This window comes from Anastrepha ludens, chromosome 5, assembly GCF_028408465.1.
Source record: "Anastrepha ludens isolate Willacy chromosome 5, idAnaLude1.1, whole genome shotgun sequence".
In the NCBI taxonomy this organism is placed as follows: Eukaryota; Metazoa; Arthropoda; class Insecta; order Diptera; family Tephritidae; genus Anastrepha; species Anastrepha ludens.
In genome coordinates, this window is record NC_071501.1 from 90,184,527 (window position 1) to 90,201,645 (window position 17,119).

The 17,119-nt window shown below is 36.7% G+C and overlaps 1 protein-coding gene and 1 long non-coding RNA gene across 5 annotated transcripts; one reads left to right on the forward strand and one right to left on the reverse strand.

The window, feature by feature from the left end:
- Nucleotides 1-819: 819 nt before the first annotated feature.
- LOC128864960 (serine/threonine-protein phosphatase 1 regulatory subunit 10) lies at nucleotides 820-14,016 on the reverse strand. Of its 4 annotated transcripts, XM_054104773.1 has the most exons (7): nucleotides 13,455-13,988; nucleotides 13,017-13,396; nucleotides 12,688-12,852; nucleotides 12,462-12,559; nucleotides 12,024-12,298; nucleotides 9,839-11,476; nucleotides 820-3,534 (listed from the first exon to the last, which is right to left on the reverse strand). In XM_054104773.1, the coding sequence occupies exons 3-7, from the start codon at nucleotides 12,688-12,690 to the stop codon at nucleotides 1,775-1,777; spliced, it is 3,774 nt and encodes a 1,257-aa protein (XP_053960748.1). In that variant the 5' UTR covers nucleotides 12,691-12,852; nucleotides 13,017-13,396; nucleotides 13,455-13,988; the 3' UTR covers nucleotides 820-1,774. The 4 variants fall into 4 exon arrangements, with proteins under 4 accessions (XP_053960748.1, XP_053960750.1, XP_053960749.1 ...); XM_054104775.1 differs by lacking the exons at nucleotides 13,017-13,396; nucleotides 13,455-13,988 and adding an exon at nucleotides 13,995-14,016; XM_054104774.1 differs by lacking the exon at nucleotides 13,017-13,396 and having other exon boundaries at nucleotides 13,871-13,988.
- A 1,342-nt stretch (nucleotides 14,017-15,358) lies between these two features.
- On the forward strand, nucleotides 15,359-16,495 carry LOC128865428 (uncharacterized). The gene is made up of 3 exons (XR_008454799.1): nucleotides 15,359-15,712; nucleotides 15,792-15,872; nucleotides 16,349-16,495. It is a non-coding gene; the product is annotated as an uncharacterized LOC128865428 (long non-coding RNA).
- Nucleotides 16,496-17,119: the final 624 nt, after the last annotated feature.

Genomic DNA, 17,119 nt, shown 5'->3' on the forward strand with positions numbered 1-17,119 from the left:
TCAGCTCCTGCTGAGGGCCTACCGCAGAAATCACCCATGCAGGCATTTGCTAAATACTGAGATAGCCTCCAGCCGAGTCAGGAAATACATATCTGTTGTTCTTATAGTAGTAGCGGTGTAGCAGATTTCTCTTCGACTATAATGATGGTATCTAGGACCAAACACGACTGCAACTACTGGGTCGGACAGTATACAGATAGACATTAAACAACTTTCATCGGGAGTCCACCATCTTACCACCTTCCTAAACACTCGACCCCGAATGCCACCATCGGAGTCTAACCACCGCCCACTGCAGGTTGAGACCCAAGTTACTTTGGCTCAATTACGTTCCGGATATCGCAGTAGGCTAAACTGCTACCTATCCAGGATTGACTCCGACTTACTCAATATATGTGAAGATATCCCGAAGCCTTCCTGTACCTCTGCTACCACCAGCTGGTACCGCATCGAATACTTTCAGAGCCGGAGCGTTTGTATCCATTCGGACATGACCCAGCGAACGTAGCCGCTGGCTTTTTATTCGCTGCGCTAGGTCTATAGCTCATAAAACTCATTATTCCATCGCCTACGATACTCGCCGTTGCTAACGTGCAAAGGCCGTTCCCACGACAGTCTACGTTATCGGAACGACCTGGATTTATATTTCCCCATGCATGTATGGGGAATGTTTATGCTGATACAACAACAACAACAATATACAAAGGTTCAAAAAGAAGTTTCAACCAAAATAATTCCTGACGAAGTTTACCTTGAAACTATTTAAAAAACAAAAACAATTTCATTAAATTTATAAATTCTTTTATTTATTACTTTTTAGCAAAGTTTCTAATATATTTTTTTATAAAGTTCTGTTTTCTATGCACTAAATATTGAAATGCTTTTATTATGTATGTAGTTAAATTATTTATAAAGTACGAATGCATATTTTTTTAAATATACACATCTGTTTTGGTGAAAATTCTTAAGTCTAAATATGCTGCTTGTAGTTGCCATGTAAAAATGTATAAATGTATGCAACGAATTCCACATTTGGTCGGTAGTGCAACAATACATTTATACAAAATGAAGATAGCACAGCTCAGAGCTCGCTGGATGTGTCCGAAACAGACTGCGTTTGGAAGTGATAACTTAGTTATGTAGGGGTGTAGAAATGTGGGCATGTATAAGTACAGTGCTGACATAGTTTTGTACGCATTTATATTATATGTGGGTGTTTATATCTAAGCAATTAATTAATAGTATAAATAATATGCTATATTATGTATGTAATTAACGATTATGATGAGTGCGATTGCCTTTGTAACACTTAAGTATATTTACAAATGTATTCATAAACATATTCTACCGTTCATAATTCCAAATGCATATACATGTGAAAACTCCTTGCCAACTTTTTTTACTAATTTTCTAATAATATTTTCCCGCAGTGTAGAAGTTCAAATGTGTACAAAAACAATTATAATTATTTCACAGAAATCATAACATATCTTCTCTTTCTTGGTAATTCATTCTGAATTGAGTTTACGAAGCGCACCATCATTCATATGGGGCGCCTTGGCAATCCTTTGAGGTGGCCAACGGTGTATAACAGCCTTCTAAGAACTTTAAGTGTGGCTCAAGGGGGTCAGCAATTAGTTTCGATCTCAGATCGTTTCGCAGATCATTCCCAATTTGATCTTTTATGTTTTTACTTGTGCTTTGACTTGTCGCCACTATCACAGTTGCTTTTCGAGATCGTTGCTGAATCTTCATCAGAAGATTCTGGCGAATCCTATATGCGTTTGCTCTTTGGGTGTATGAATTTGCAGGATTTGCCTAAACGACAATGACCACGCATGAATGCCTTGCACACACCGTTGTTCGAGCCGCCGCCGCCGCCGCCACGGTTTTGTCCGCCACCGCCACCACCTGAACGCCAATTGCCACCACCACTGTTATCCTGGAAATTGGAGCCTGTCCGCCAATTACCGCCATTATTGTTCCGATTTTGGTTGTTATTGTTGTGGTGATTATTATTCATATTGTTACGCTCGAATGCATTCGCTGCCGCCATATTCGCCATGATACGAGGCGCCATCATACCCATTGGTCCGAAATTGGGTGCATTGTTGAAGGGACCTTGCGGTCCGCCATATTGGCCGCCATGCATTTGCCATTGTGCATTTCCCGCCGGTGGGCCGAATGGTCCTAATAAATTCTGTTGTGGCACCGCTGGCCCCGCCATGGGACCCATGGGCCCCCCCAAAGGTCCATTGAAATTGGCACCGCCTTGCTGCCACCCCGGATGTGGGCCACCCCCTACTGCCGCTGCTGCTGCCACCGCTGCTACTGCTGGCACCGGTCTGGTGATCTGCATTTGCGCCGCAAGCATATTATTCGCAGACGTAGCACCGTATTGGGGCATAAAGCTTGGGAATGCGTTTACGTTGTTTGGTGGCAACGTATTCACCGGCACATTTGTCAGTTTGCCAGCACTGGTAACCGTATTTTCGGGATACTTGGGTGAACTCTTCGGTTCGGGCCAGGGCATATTCGTATAATCGCTAACCGCATCCGGATTGCCGGTGATATCTTCCAAAGGTATGACTGGCACATCGTACGCGAAATGCGGCTCCAACTCTGCCTCCGCCGGCGAATCGGGTATCATGCTGTGCGAAAAGTATAGCGCGCGTAAGGTGGTCTGCTCACGTTCGGTTTGCACCTTACGTTGCTTCGATTGATTACCATTGGGATGTGGCGGTACACCATCGACTTCGATCAGTGGTCGCCAATCGGTTTGTGGCCGCATATTGTCCTCGTGTGTAAAGCCGCGTCGCGCGATATTGATGGCGTCACGTTCACTGTAGCGTTCCAGATTCTTCATGTCCATAAACGATTGCGTTTTAGTAACATTCACACGCTCCGTTTCATCCAGCTCGAAGTAACGTATTTGTTCGAGATGTTCTTGGGGGCGCCAACTCAACTTCTTTTTGGGGCCCTTTCGTCGATGCAGCATAAGCACACCTGGTGGTCCATTCGGACCACAACCAGGACCAGGCACCTTGCGCGTTTCTTCCTCTTCGACTTCTTTACTTGTGGCTTCTTTCGTGACAGCTTCTTCTTCCGCATCACTGCCAGTGATATCGACTGAGCCGCCAGTGGCGGCGCTAGAAGTGACGCCACTCTCATCTGCAGCTTTTTGTTCACGCAACACCTTTTGCTCAATATCTTCCTTAACCTTTTTCAATGGTATATCGTCATCGTCTTCTGTGCTATTACCCTTATCGCCTGCATCCAAATCTTCCGACTTTTCACTTTCTTGGGCGTCATTTTCCTTATCGGACTTTTCATCTGCCTTCGGTTCATCCAATGTGTCTTGATAGAATTTTAAGGGTGCCACCTTTGGTGCGTCGGGACTTGTGGGTGGAGAGTGGCCTTCTTTGGTTTGTCCGGGGCCAGGTGTGGTAGGACGCTTGCGCTTTGTGACCTTTTTCGGGCCAGTCGCTGCTGAGAGCGCATCAGAGAAGAGATTTGTCTCGACAAGCGTTTGAACTGAAAGGAGAGAAAGAAAAAGAGAGAAAATTTAGAGAGGTGCAAAAGAAAATAAGTTGGATTATGTATGTGTGTGGCGGTATGTGTGTATGTATATATATATTTGTAAAGAGTTTGAGTTGCTAGTTTCTGCTTGAAAGAACGCGTTAAAGTTTGTTTTTGCTTGCGGGTACCTGCGAGACAAAAGTTAATGTGCGCAATAATGCTAAATTATAAAAAGTTGTAAGAAACTATGTTTTATTTATTTATTTGATATACGGAAAATAACAATAAATTATTATTTTTAAATAAAAGGGTTACTAACTGCCAGGGCTTATGGCTCATGAAAACATATTATAATAAATAGCATTCAGTTATGAATTTTGATCTTAAATATAACCGCAAGAACTAATATTTTCTAAAAAGCAGCATGTTCGCGAACTATTGCTAATATCAGGATTAGTGAAGGCGTTAATTGCGAGTCAAAATATGATTTTACTACGCGCAGTTATAAGGGTGTTTTTATTTCAATATACTTTGGAAAATAAATTATCTTAAATTAAAATACAGAAAAATTGTGAAAGCTGATAAATTTTGGAAATAGAAACAGCAGTCTGCTATGCACTAATGCGTTATGGAATGCACTCAAAATTCAAGGGGAAACAGCTTATTTATGGAGGAGCCAAAAAGAGGTTACCAGCCACCACTCTACTATAGTCTTTATCTACGAAAAAGCAGAAGCTTTGATTGTGGAAAATTTATCGCCTCTAGATTTACGCATAAATACAGGATTGGAAACGCACATAAATTTAAATTCTTCGAAGAAAACTGTGAGATTTAAAAAAATCAAAGTTCAACATACCCTGTAGAACATTCAAGTCACTTCAAGTCATTGTTTCAAAATTGGTTCTTACTCAAACAACGACTATTTTACTTGCACTTGTTTGAAAACTAGTTGGACTGACTGGTTCCTAGTTGGAACATGGGGCCCTCAAAGTAGCATGACAATGACGAAATTGTCAGAGAGTTCTCCGCTAACTAATTAATTTTAAGTTGACTGACTAAAAGAATGCTGTTGCTACTGTCGATTTGGGTATATCTTTCAAGTTAACCAAAATCTAATTACTTTGAAGTTAGTTTGTAATGAATCCAGTGGATATTCAGTATTTAACAACTACAACTGTCTTGCCCTTCAAGAAAGTCGTGATGCTAATTAACGAAGCCAAAAAAAAAAATAAAAAATAAAAAAAAGATAGTGAAGAAAAAACCCCTATCGTGTGCTAGCTCAAAATATACAAAAGGAATGACTTATTAAGAAAATAAAAATTCTTTAAACAATTCATAAATTTCTACGCATAAACTGCAAAGGACATCCGACATCGAACAACCGAAGAACTCCCGAAGCCAGCGCTGCGAGGCGTATTGTATTTGTAGCATATTGAATTCATTGTCAAATAAATTGAAAATAAAGCAAATAAATATAAATTCTTTCATAGAATAAGCAACGTTACGTGTTCTTCATGTTTTTGTATGCCAATAAGCCCTGCATAACTTTAAACCTCATCAACGAGTATAAGTTACAGAAGCGACTCGAATGCATATCTAGCTAAGTACTACCACTTCAACAGGAATCCTTCAAACACTTTATTGCTTTTGATACTAAAAACATTTTGGGTAAAGAAAAATGCAATATAAGCCACATTAAACAGAGAGAAAATGTCGCTATGTGTAGAAAATATGGAAACTAATATTGAGACGTGTTCTCGAAGATCTAAGTGAGATTTTTACAGATCAGCCAGCAATACCTAACCTAACCTAACAGGCGTCTTCTGAACTCCGATTGCAGTTTGTGTTTTTGCTTTCTTTTTCAATTATGCGCATGATTGTATGGACTAAATCGACTGTCTTCATTCACTGCGCTACTCCCTCTTGAAGTAAAAATAATGGGCGGAAGTCACGCAAATAAAAATGAAATTCTGATATTTAAATAAATTAAGCCGAGTTAGTTACAAGCCCTAACTTTATGTGGAAGGAGGCTTAATGATAAAGGAGGAGGAACTAAACTAATAATAGTGTTTGTTTTGTTGTAACAAATAAGAAATAAAATAAAAAAAAAACAAAAAAATTAAAATGATGAGTAACTAAATATAAAAAAAAAAACAAAAAAATTAAAATGATGAGTAACTAAATATAAAAAACAATCAAACCGAATTAAAATAAAATTTTCGTAGACCTAAATTTTTTTTGTCTTAACATATTAGTCGGGAATATATGCATAAGAGCTGCTATGAAAATAAACAGCATTACGACCGTTCAGACTGCAGGATCACTGATCTGCAAACCTTATTTTTTTGCTATTACAAAAATATATAACGCAACTGAGTCGTAATAGTTACAAACTTCCAGAACAATTACGAGAAATATCCATGCAGCCTGTTATTGCAGAAGCAATCTGGGAACTATTATAGAAGCAATGTTTTTGCGGACTTGAAGGAGTAGCATATAAATGTAAATTGAACATTTTATAACTAATATTCACATCATATTATTTTAAAAGGAACTACAAAGAGTGATCTGCAACGATCACAATTGCCCTAAACTCAAAAACGAAAATTGGAATAAAAGACTCCAGCACAAGACCGTTTAGCTGTTACAAGAGCAACATAGAATTGGCGATTATTGCTAGCCTATATCATTGGGCCCATTGCTTCAATAGGAGCTAAAGGGGAAAAAAATGTAAAATAACGATATAAAAATGAGTAGAGAAGTTAGAAGTAGTATTGAATTGAATTTTGCATAACAAGAGTTTCGGTGGTATAAGTTGCCTAGTGCTTCTTAGTAGATATTCAGCTAAATTGCATATGCCTCAAAAGTCTAAAAGTACGTATTAAATTAAAACACACTGTAGATCATCGAAGCCTGGCAGCAGTTACGTTTCTTTGGCATTTTTATATTGCAGAAGGCTTAACAATAGACTTCACATGCTCATGAGTTGGAGTTTAACGAAGTGTGATCAAAATGACTTCATTGCCGGATCAAGAAATATAAATAAATAAATACGACGAAATGTAAACGTTGAACTTATAACAGAAATTAATGGGTGTGTCAAATACTCGTACAACGACTTACGCAAGGATCCAAACTAAATGTTAAATTTAACGTTTAACGAAAAGGGGCAATCGTTTCTGTTGATTCTATTCAAACGATTCAGTTTATTATCAGTTCGACAATTATCAAAATACTTATCTTTTCGTTTTGAAACAGAATCTAATCGTTCACATTAAAATGTTGATGAAGACACATGCGTAACTAGGTTACTATGGCCGTAAATAAATTAGAAAACGACAAAGGAACAACTTAGCCTTTCAAGAGCGGATATTTCGAAGGTCGTGGCTTGTATGACCAGTTATGGGCTATTTGGCAGGTATTCTTTGAGACTACAATATTGTAGAAGCTAAAGGGACGAGGAAGAGGGAGAAATAGTTGAGTACTTGTCTTATGGAACTGTCCTGCGCAGATATCACAACAGATCTGTAAGATCCAAGTGAGTTGGTCGTACAGACCGACTACCACCATAACCTAACCTAGTACACTAGATTAGCGCAGCCCTTACTAGCGATCGGCTTGTTTATGAATACATACTAAGCCAGGCACGGCGTCGTCTACAAGCGATGTACACATTCGTGTGTTTAAATACGAAGTCATAGTGCTTCGTGTACATGTTGCCAGCCAAATCAAAGGTTTTTCATTCATTTACTTCGTCTCAACGTTAACGATTATATTTGATTTTATTAGTTCTTCTTTAAGCGCAGCTTTCATTTTTAGTCGTTGATGAAACGAAATCGATTCATTATGTTTGCTGCGCATGCTGAGACTTGCGTTTTCTGGTTTAAAATGGTGCGGTTAGGATTCGAGATGGGTTTTTTTTAATTCTTTTTATATGAAAACTGACCCCAGTGCCAGTTATAAAGTATTCACGAGGTAGTAGCGATTTCTTCCTCTGGATCAGTTTAGGGCCATTCAATCATTAACTATATATAAAAAAATACTTATATATATTTGGCGTGTACACTCTTTCTTGGGTGTTTAACCGAGCTCCTCCTCTTTGCGGTGTGCGCCTTAATGTTGTTCCACAATTTAATGTTCAAGGGAGCACGGGTCTTGGAAAACATGGTGGTGATCAGAACAGAAGAATGGGAGTGTAAAAAAAATCGCGCATAAGCTCTTAATCGTTTACGAGCAGAGTATTAGTCAAAAAACTAGCCAGTCTGTATTCAGGCCTTGAAAAATATAGCGGAGCGTTTCCGAAATTAGAGTTCTTTATCATCTGCTCAAGTTAGTTACTACGTTATGCTTGATCTAGAACACCTTGAATTTGTCCTAGCTAATGAATTATTATTACAACCGAATTACGATGGCTTAGGCCTAGGCAGAATCGAAATACATGTGCAGAAGTTACGAATCATTTACTATTGATTGCCATTTCATTTAAGTACTGCAGTAGAAATCTAATTACAAGAAAATGACCGTCATTCGTTTATCTCTATATATACGACCACAGCCGAAGTGCAACATTGAAGCTTTTGGTATTTGAATGGAATGGCATAGAGAAATTCTGGAACGTTTTCCACACACACATCGCCTACAGTAGATCGCTTGAGATTGCATTTATATTAGAAGAATTAGAGTAGGCAGGCCTTTAAGCCTAACAAAACATATTAAGATCAGTTGAATATTTGAAAGCATTTTGATGTTTCGTTTCCAATTAAATTCATTGCATATGAGGCCTCTCAAGAGAATTAGGGCGTAACGCAAATGGAGAATGAGATTGTAATGAAGGGTTGGTGTGTTGTATTCAACTTAATGCCTTGATTGGACTTGAAAATTCATGAAGAAAATTAGACTGATATAGCGTTACCCTGCTTTAGCTTTTTTCTTTTCTGCCAGCAATATATATATATATGTACCAATTTGAATTAGCCAACGTATGTAAGATGTGCCAGCCCATCTGTCCTGTACCATATACACACATTGTCAAATTGATGTGTTCATGTGCCATTTTCATTTCTTAGACTGCTTCCAAACTTCGAGGATCAGTAGCTCAAATCATTGTTTTTTATTTTGTTGAAAAGAATTGTTTATTTTTTACCAACTCTTTGTCTTATGTTAGGTTTATGATGTTAATTTTCATTATTTTTTTGTTATGTTTGTATTCTTAATAACTAAAAAAAATTTTCACGTGTCATTACATGACAATGCAATGACATCAATAAACCACAAAAAAGTTAATGTGAATATTAAAGTTAAGAAATATAAAGTTCATACTTAACATCCCGTTTCCATAAACCACATCTTTAGTAAAAACGTTGTTTTGATTTGCGCGTCGTTCAAAAAAAAAAATTTAACAAAAATTAATGCTTTTAAGGAAATGATTTTTGGTGCAGCGTTTACATCTTTCAAACTACTCATCAAGCAGCTGGATCACTACTCCAATTCTAGTATCTTTGTACTGTATTTAGTCGTCACCTCATAACTGTTGGTAATCTGTGTTACTCCAATTCTGGTTTTTAATATAATACGACCAAATCGCTCTTAGCTGTCCCGCAAAGTAAGTTGATTGATGTATGAAAAGGCTTCCGTGTACATCTTCCAACCAGAAGTCCGCGTTAAACAGTGTTTTCGAATATGAACTTTCAGGTAATACGTTTATCCACTGAATGGAAGGTTTTCCACCCATTTTTGATATTGAAAATTTACTCACTCGGTCGTATTACGTGTTTTTAAAGGCATACACAAATACCAAATTACGAAAAAAATTTATTTTAAATCAAATTATCTCTACTGATTGGAAGTGGAGATGATAAACCAATGCTACCAAAATTTAATTCGTAATCTCAAATACTGTGTATGCATGTTAGTTCTTTCCGGTAACTTTTCGACGATAAGTAGAATCACTTTGATATAGCACACTTTTTCTGAAGGATCGCTTCAATGCTTTGTAATTCGCATTGTTAAGTTCAATAATCCGTTTTGTTTTTATATTAAAACACAAGCTCAAGTGAACGAAATATATAACGCGTTATGCAAAGTACTCAATGACTCAACAAATTCTGTTCCATTGTTCCCCAAAATCCAATGACAAAGCATGGTGTTGGCAACACTAAAAAGTCGACAGTCTAAATTTTTGATTAAATATCACAAAAAACCACTTCAAAAAAAAAGTATATATAAATAAAAACCTCAAGCAAAAACTAGCATCATCCAAACTCCTGAAATGAGATAACGCAGATTGCCATTAGTAAATGTCGTAAAGCATAATACTTACTCTTCTTTGGAGCGATCAGTTTGATGGCTCCTGGTTTCTCATTGGCCACAGTCAGATTGTTAATATCGATTTTAGATTTCTTCTGTGTTGGAGAATCACTGCTACTAGGAGGTGGTGATGGCCGCTTTAGCGATGAAGGTAAACTGGTTGGAATGACGGTACCAGGTGCTGATGTGGTTGAAGCTGGTTTCTTTAAGCCCTTACGTGATGGAGGTGGTGGCGCTTCCTCGGTCAAGCCATGAGAACGAAACTGTGATTTATATGTTTTAACAGTTTTCGCTTTTTCTGAATCGCGACGAATTTCAATGGACATTGAAGCTTTTTTTGAAGGAATCGTAATTGAAGTGGGTTTCACAGCATCAGATTCGGATTCGTCCTTTGGTTTCTTTGGTATACGACCTAGTTTATCCATAGATGGTGTGGACGGCTTGACTGCATTGTCTTTGTCTTTCTCAGCCTGTGTTTCTTTTTCACGCTCCTTATCCTTTTTGTGCGACGAAGATGAAAGCGAAGACGAGGATGTATTAGCAGACTTTTCCTTGTCTTTGTCCCGGTGTCGGTCTTTTGAACTTGTTGACGACGAAGACTTGGATGATGATGACGACCGATGTTTGCTAGAACTGCTGCTGCTGCTACTACCCTCTTTACGATCCTTATCTTTGCTGGAACTGGAACGATCCTTGTCACTACGGTGCTTATCACTCGAACTACGGTGTGAAGATGATGACGATGAAGATTTGGATTTACTCGAGGAGCTTTTCGATTTGTGACTTGAAGACTTGTGGCTGGAAGAAGACGAGGATGATTTTCTATCTTTCAGCCTCTCTTTGTCAGTTTTTATATCTTTATCTTTATTTTTACTTTCTTTAGATTCTATAGAAAGTTTTTGTTCTTTATTAGTTGGTTTTTCGCTTTCATTATCAATTGACTTTTTACGATCTAAAGGTTTTTCCGCCGATTGCATCTTATCTGCATCTTGTGTTGTCTGCGCTTCATCGTCGGCACTGCTTTCACTTTCTTTGTCCGCTTTATCGAGTGACGTCCTAGTATCTTCTTCCTCTTCTACAACAGGAGCTGCAGTGTGTGAATCAACTTCTTCCTCTGCTTCTGGATCATCCATTTCAGTATCTGCTTCAACTTCACCACCAGCATCGGTAACCACTCCGACTTCAGCATCCGCATTTTCATCTGCACCTTCTTCATTATTTGTTTCATTTTCTTCTTCCTCTACAACAGCAGTTACTTGCGCGGTCTTTGGCACTTTTGCCAAAACCTGTTGACCATCCTTGTAAACAAGTTTAAATACCAACCCTGTTTCGCTTGCTTTCTTTTGCGCTGATGTTGGTGCATAAGTAGAAGGTTCAGGTGGCATGTCTGCAACATCTGCTAGAGGGTCTTCCTCTACTGCATTTGACGACGCCCGCCGGACGACAACTGGCGACCGTATTTTAATTGAGTCCGCGGAAGGTGGTATCATTTTGGGTTCTTGCCGCACGATGGGTGTTGCTTGAACCACAGTAGTTGCCGATACGTTACTAACTGCCTGCTGTTGAATATTTTCAACTTGAGAAACTGATGTATTTTCAGTTACCACCTTCAGCCACTGTTCTACTAAGCGTTTAGCAAGTATACGCACTCCTGAAAAAAAGTGTAAATAATATATAGAAATAACTTCGTATGCGAGATTAAAAGTTATGTGCAAAAAATTGTGATGATCATGAACAGTTTGAATTTTTATTTTTTTTAAGTTTCTAACACCTTCAAGTATGTATATATACGCAATGTTATATGTCAAGAAAATGTGTTAAACAGAATGTGAAAACTTCGCAAAATGTAAAATTCATTCGAAACGTAATTAAATTGTTTGTCTATGGTTTGAATATTTGCAGAGTTGTCAAAATATGACATCTTTTGTACGTAAGCAGAAACCGTTTTGACAATGCACAGAGCATACAAAGAAAATACACAAACAAAAACAAAGAGCATTTACAGGTTGCCACAAACAATAAATAGTGCCACTACTATCTCATCGATATGACACAAGGTTTTTACACTTATTTTAATAGCGTTTGAGCAACCTTTAATGAGTAGTTTTTCTCTATATATGGAAAATTGTGATTTCGACAATTCGCAGTTAATATTCAATTTCGTTTTAATGACATTTATAAATGGTATGAAAACTTACCTTCATTGCCGCCGTCTCTGCAAAGACCTTTCACCAACTTAGGTGCAGAATTTATTTTCAATCGATCCACATCAACGGGACAAAGCAAAAGTAGTTCTAGTATTTCCTGCACCAATGGCCAATTCATAGCACGTATAGCGTCGTTTAACCAGTTATAAACCAACGACCAGCCGCCGACACCCATAAATTCACCAAGTAATTCAGTTTTCGTTACTTTTAAAATTTGTACATAAATGCATTTTGATACAAGTTTTTTTGAGTATCTGTTCATCAATCTGTAATCAAAAGAAATTTAAGTTATTTAAAAAATATTTCAACTAAATTTACAGCAAATGCAACTCTGCTATTTTATATTACAAGATTAATCGAACACATTACGCATAGTAATAAACTACAAGCTTTGAGTTTTCTAATTCTTATTTTTTATGAATAACTCACCCTGCGATCCTCTTCACTTCACCAATACTTAGAATCCCTCCATTGTCATCCAACAGCACCTTAAGGCACTTTAGGAGCTGTAGAGGTACTATGCGTGGCTGAAATTATAACCGAATATACAAATTAGAAATTTCATGAAGTTAAATTTCAGTAAAACACGTCATTATTTCAGTAGCTTCTTTATTAAATCAATTCTTTACATCTGAAAAATATTTGACCAACTCACCATATTTGTGCCTCAATTACTGCAAGCAAATCTTAACAAAAGCCAATTAAGATACGTCTCTCACTGGTTGTCTTGCTTCAACTTTCTGAACTTAAATTCCTCTGCATCAATCAATTCAGTTTACATAACTTTAGTGCGTTTTAATAGTTTCAATAAATTTTTTGTCTAGAAAACAAAAGAAACTATAGTTAATAAAATGCACACAAACTCAGTGCGTATCTTGTATCATAAGCCAAAATGAGTACAAAGAAAATCTAACCCTCTACCTAAATATGTATGTTTCTCTATTTATTCCCTTACAACCTTTGTTGTATCAAATAAAAGATTACCTAAATTAATTTATTTGCAATAATTAAGCATTACTATTATTGTTATACAATTAAGACAATTTTCAATAATTTGATTCCCACGAAGACAAAATTTCCAATACTATGCAATTTCCACGCCTTTGTAAAACTACTGCGAAAATAGTGTACAGAAATTTTCCATGATGGCGATTCTTCGTTCGTAATAGATTATCAATGGCGACAATTGAAACCGCAGCCAATTTCAAGTGAAATATGAAGCTGTGTTGCCACTATTTTTTCTTTCTATACTAGGAACGGCATTTTTTTGATGAATCCAGTAAGTTTGAATTACTCTTTCAGTAAAATACATAAGCCCGGAATCTCCCGGGTATTCAAAGAATATCAGTTCAACTCCACCAGACCTGTATATGCATTAAAAGTTAAATATAATCACTTGCCCATACTTCATCCACTACGTACGCCAACCAAATAGAGGTTCATGTCCAGAATAAAGAAATCTATTACAAAAAAATTTAGCCACGTTGCCGGAAGAATGTAACCGCCGCCATTTTATTTTGCAGATACGTACATTCATCTGCTGTCCGATAAAAATTATTTGAGCTCAAACGCCAACTCCAGCTAAAAACGCCACACAATTTCTTTGTAGTTTTCCTACATCCTCATGACGCTCATATTTTGTGGAAACTGTAGATTTTCTTTGTACTCAGCACAAAAACGCCCCAGAACACTTTTTCTTATTTATGCATATTGAAATATTTCGACGTGAAAATAATTTCATACAACTTAAATAAAGTTCCAAATACTAAACACGATAGATCTCTGCATATACAGACTACTTATAAACTAACAATAAAAGATTTGTTTTTCTTTGTTACTTTGTTTTCATTTCTTTCTTTACAAAGTACAGTCTGTTCAAATCAAGTAGGTATATTTTCAGCAGAGTAAAAATGGAAATTATGAAAAAAACACCCAGCGCTGAAAAATTTACGTCCAACTCACCCGCAAACACGCTTTTATCTGATCGAATTTTCTTGCTATTGAACGAGCCGTTCATGCAAGCACATGGTTGCATGGCATGTGTATGTTCAATATCTGCAACCCTACGAACTGTTATCAAGTGCTCAGATGAAAAATAAGAACACAACTGCGGGGTATCGAATCGAACACAAAAACTTTTAAACTTTTTTCGAAACCTTTGCTAGAACTAAAAATATTTTTATTTAAAGTTAACTATAATTAAATTAAATGAAACTATAATTACATTAATATAGAATAAATAAATTTGTTGATGCAGAATAGGGCTGAAGAGTGTTTTCTGGAGACCTCTTGTTGGACTTAAGACAATTTCAAATATTCTGATCGACAGTTTACGTAAGCTCACTAAATAGTCTGCACGTCTAAAAAAATTATATCAACTCGATAGGGTATTTCGATAGGATATTTCTTTTTACTAAAAATGTTATTTTTTTTTTTGTTAGGATTTTGCATGGCGTAAGAAATTGAGCATAAATTTATATAATTTTCATCAAATCACAAGCTCTGGTATTATGTAGACTGCCTAATGAATAAAGCAAAGATATTAGCTGCTATATATAGGATATCTACGATATACGCACATAAGCTATACACTTGTAAACTACTAAATTAAGGGTACCCTGTGATGAAGATTCTTGAAAAAAATCGAATTTTTAATATTTCGCGAAAATAGACTTTTAAAAATATACTGCTGAAAATTTTATCATGGTATTGAAGATATCAAAGTATGATGTCAACATTGTTCAATGTATTCTCGGCTGCTATATGATTCTAATAGCCCAGGCAGACGGCGGTGTTAATTAAGATTACCGTCGTAGTTAACTCTGATAAAAATTCAGTGTGACAGACGATTGCCACGCGAATTAGTGAATAGTTGATTTGTTTATTGGATAGTTTTGCTAGGAAAAGATGGACTACAGACAACAAATACGGATATTAGCTGCTCTGATACTAAAAAATAATTATTTACTTAAAAACAATTCTTAAGTTGCAATTTCTCAAACTGCTCCGAAATATCAACACAATTAATTTAATTTCGAACATGTTGATGTTAAACTCGCGTTGCATAGAGTCTTTCTTGTTCTTCTCTTCAAAAGATTCATTAAATTTCATTCACAATAGATATTTACTGCAAGTTGTTAGTTGCCCTTAATTCCAGAGATAATTCTAAATTAATAATACGTTCACAAATTATGCCATCTATTTACTTCACAACAGTTTCTTATTGCTTTCCCGCTTACACACATTCAATCGGCGCTTTATCTGATACTCACACACAGCACTCATTTGCACGGGCTATGGCTATCTATAATACTCGTTGTCGGTTGTCGATTGTCGGTTGCCTGCATGTCGCCAGTCTACTTCAATGCTTACTTGTGTGCTATATACATTTCAGTTCATATTATTTCGAAATTATTCGCTACAGGGTGTGCTAGAGACGTTTGGATTTTTGCACTGGTTTATCTTCTAGAAGAGAGAGCGACAGAGAGGGCGAATAGGAGAGAGTGGGAAGGAGCAGCTGCTCCTTGGCCCCGCCCATTTGACGGATTTCGGTAACGCTCCGAACTTACCGTTTCACTCGCCTATTTTCAATCTGCCTTGGGGCCCCCGACGCGCCTAAAGAAGTTTCACTTCAAAAAAAAGAATCGCGTTTAATTCAGTGAAAATCTGCAAGCGAAAAGGTAAGTTGAACAATTTTTATTAAATTTTCCAATTATATACATATATATTTAAACTAATAAAATGTATTTTTATTTTCAGAAAAACGCATTTCACACCGCAATAAATAAAAAGCAAGAAAAGAAGAAAACAATAAGGCAAAAAGCGGGCATCTTTCTTTTGGTAAGTTTGCTCAACGTGAAAAAATTCTTTTTCGCTTGTAAAATGTGCAAAAGCATGACCAGTGCCACCGGCTTTTGCATCCATACATACCTTGCGCAGTGTGTTTTTGTGAGAAATAAGGGTTGCAAAGCAATTTGTTGCCCATACAGGATCAGTGCGGGGATCCTAACCTCAAATACATATGTGTTCTCATAGCTATGGGCAACAAATCTTTTCAATATGTCTAAAGAAAATTATTTAACTCCCTATTTTAATATTCTCTTAGTCCGCTGCGTAGTGTATATGAATTAAATATGCAATACATGTATTTACATATATACTGCGAAGTAAAATTCTTATGCATGTACATACATACTTTGCATTCCATATATTGTAATATATGTAAATATGCACGGTTGGTGCATGAAATATGTATAAAACCTCTAATTTTTAAAATATTTTTAATAAAATAAATAACTTAATTTTACCTTTTCTAGCTAAATATTTTGCTGAAGCTGAGGGGTGCAAAAGGATGCATCAAAGGAGTAATGCAGCGCGTGTACTCAGATGCCTTGATGCTCAACTATAATTTTGAAGGGAAAGCCACTAAATCGGCGCTTTTCGGACTCAAAAGTCTGGAACTTATTTTCGGTATTTACATTTTTTCGTTTACATTTTGGAGAGTGGAGAGAGTATTCGGGCCCCGGGGGAAACTTGAGATGCGGGCCCCTTCAAATTTTTTTTATTTTTCAAAATGCGTATTATGTTATAGTGATATAACATTTAAACATTGAAAAACTCATTGATAAAATTTTTGATAGAATTAATTATGAAATATTGATTAAAATGAATTTTAGAAAACTCTTCAGCAGATCTGAAATAAAAAACGCAGCTGACAAAAGTTAAAATTTTTTATTCATTTTGTGAGCCTTACAAATATTTGAAAATGAATGCCACGATGCTTAGAATTTTGCTTTTCTTGCTTTAGCTGAGGTAAAAGCTGTTATAATATCATCGAAGTCGAGTTTCCTTGCTAACTCAGATTCCAAATACAAAGTTGCCAATCCTGTTACTCGACTCTGAGTTGAACAAGAACGATGGTAGTCTTTGATCCTTGATAAAGGGCTGAACGATCTTTCAGCGCCGGCAACCGATACTGGCAGGGTGCAGAATATTCGCAAAGCAATGCAGATGTTCGGGAACAGAGTATCCAAGTTTTTAGCTGTGATGGCATTCAACAAGTCGAACGGAGGCATACAACATTCCGA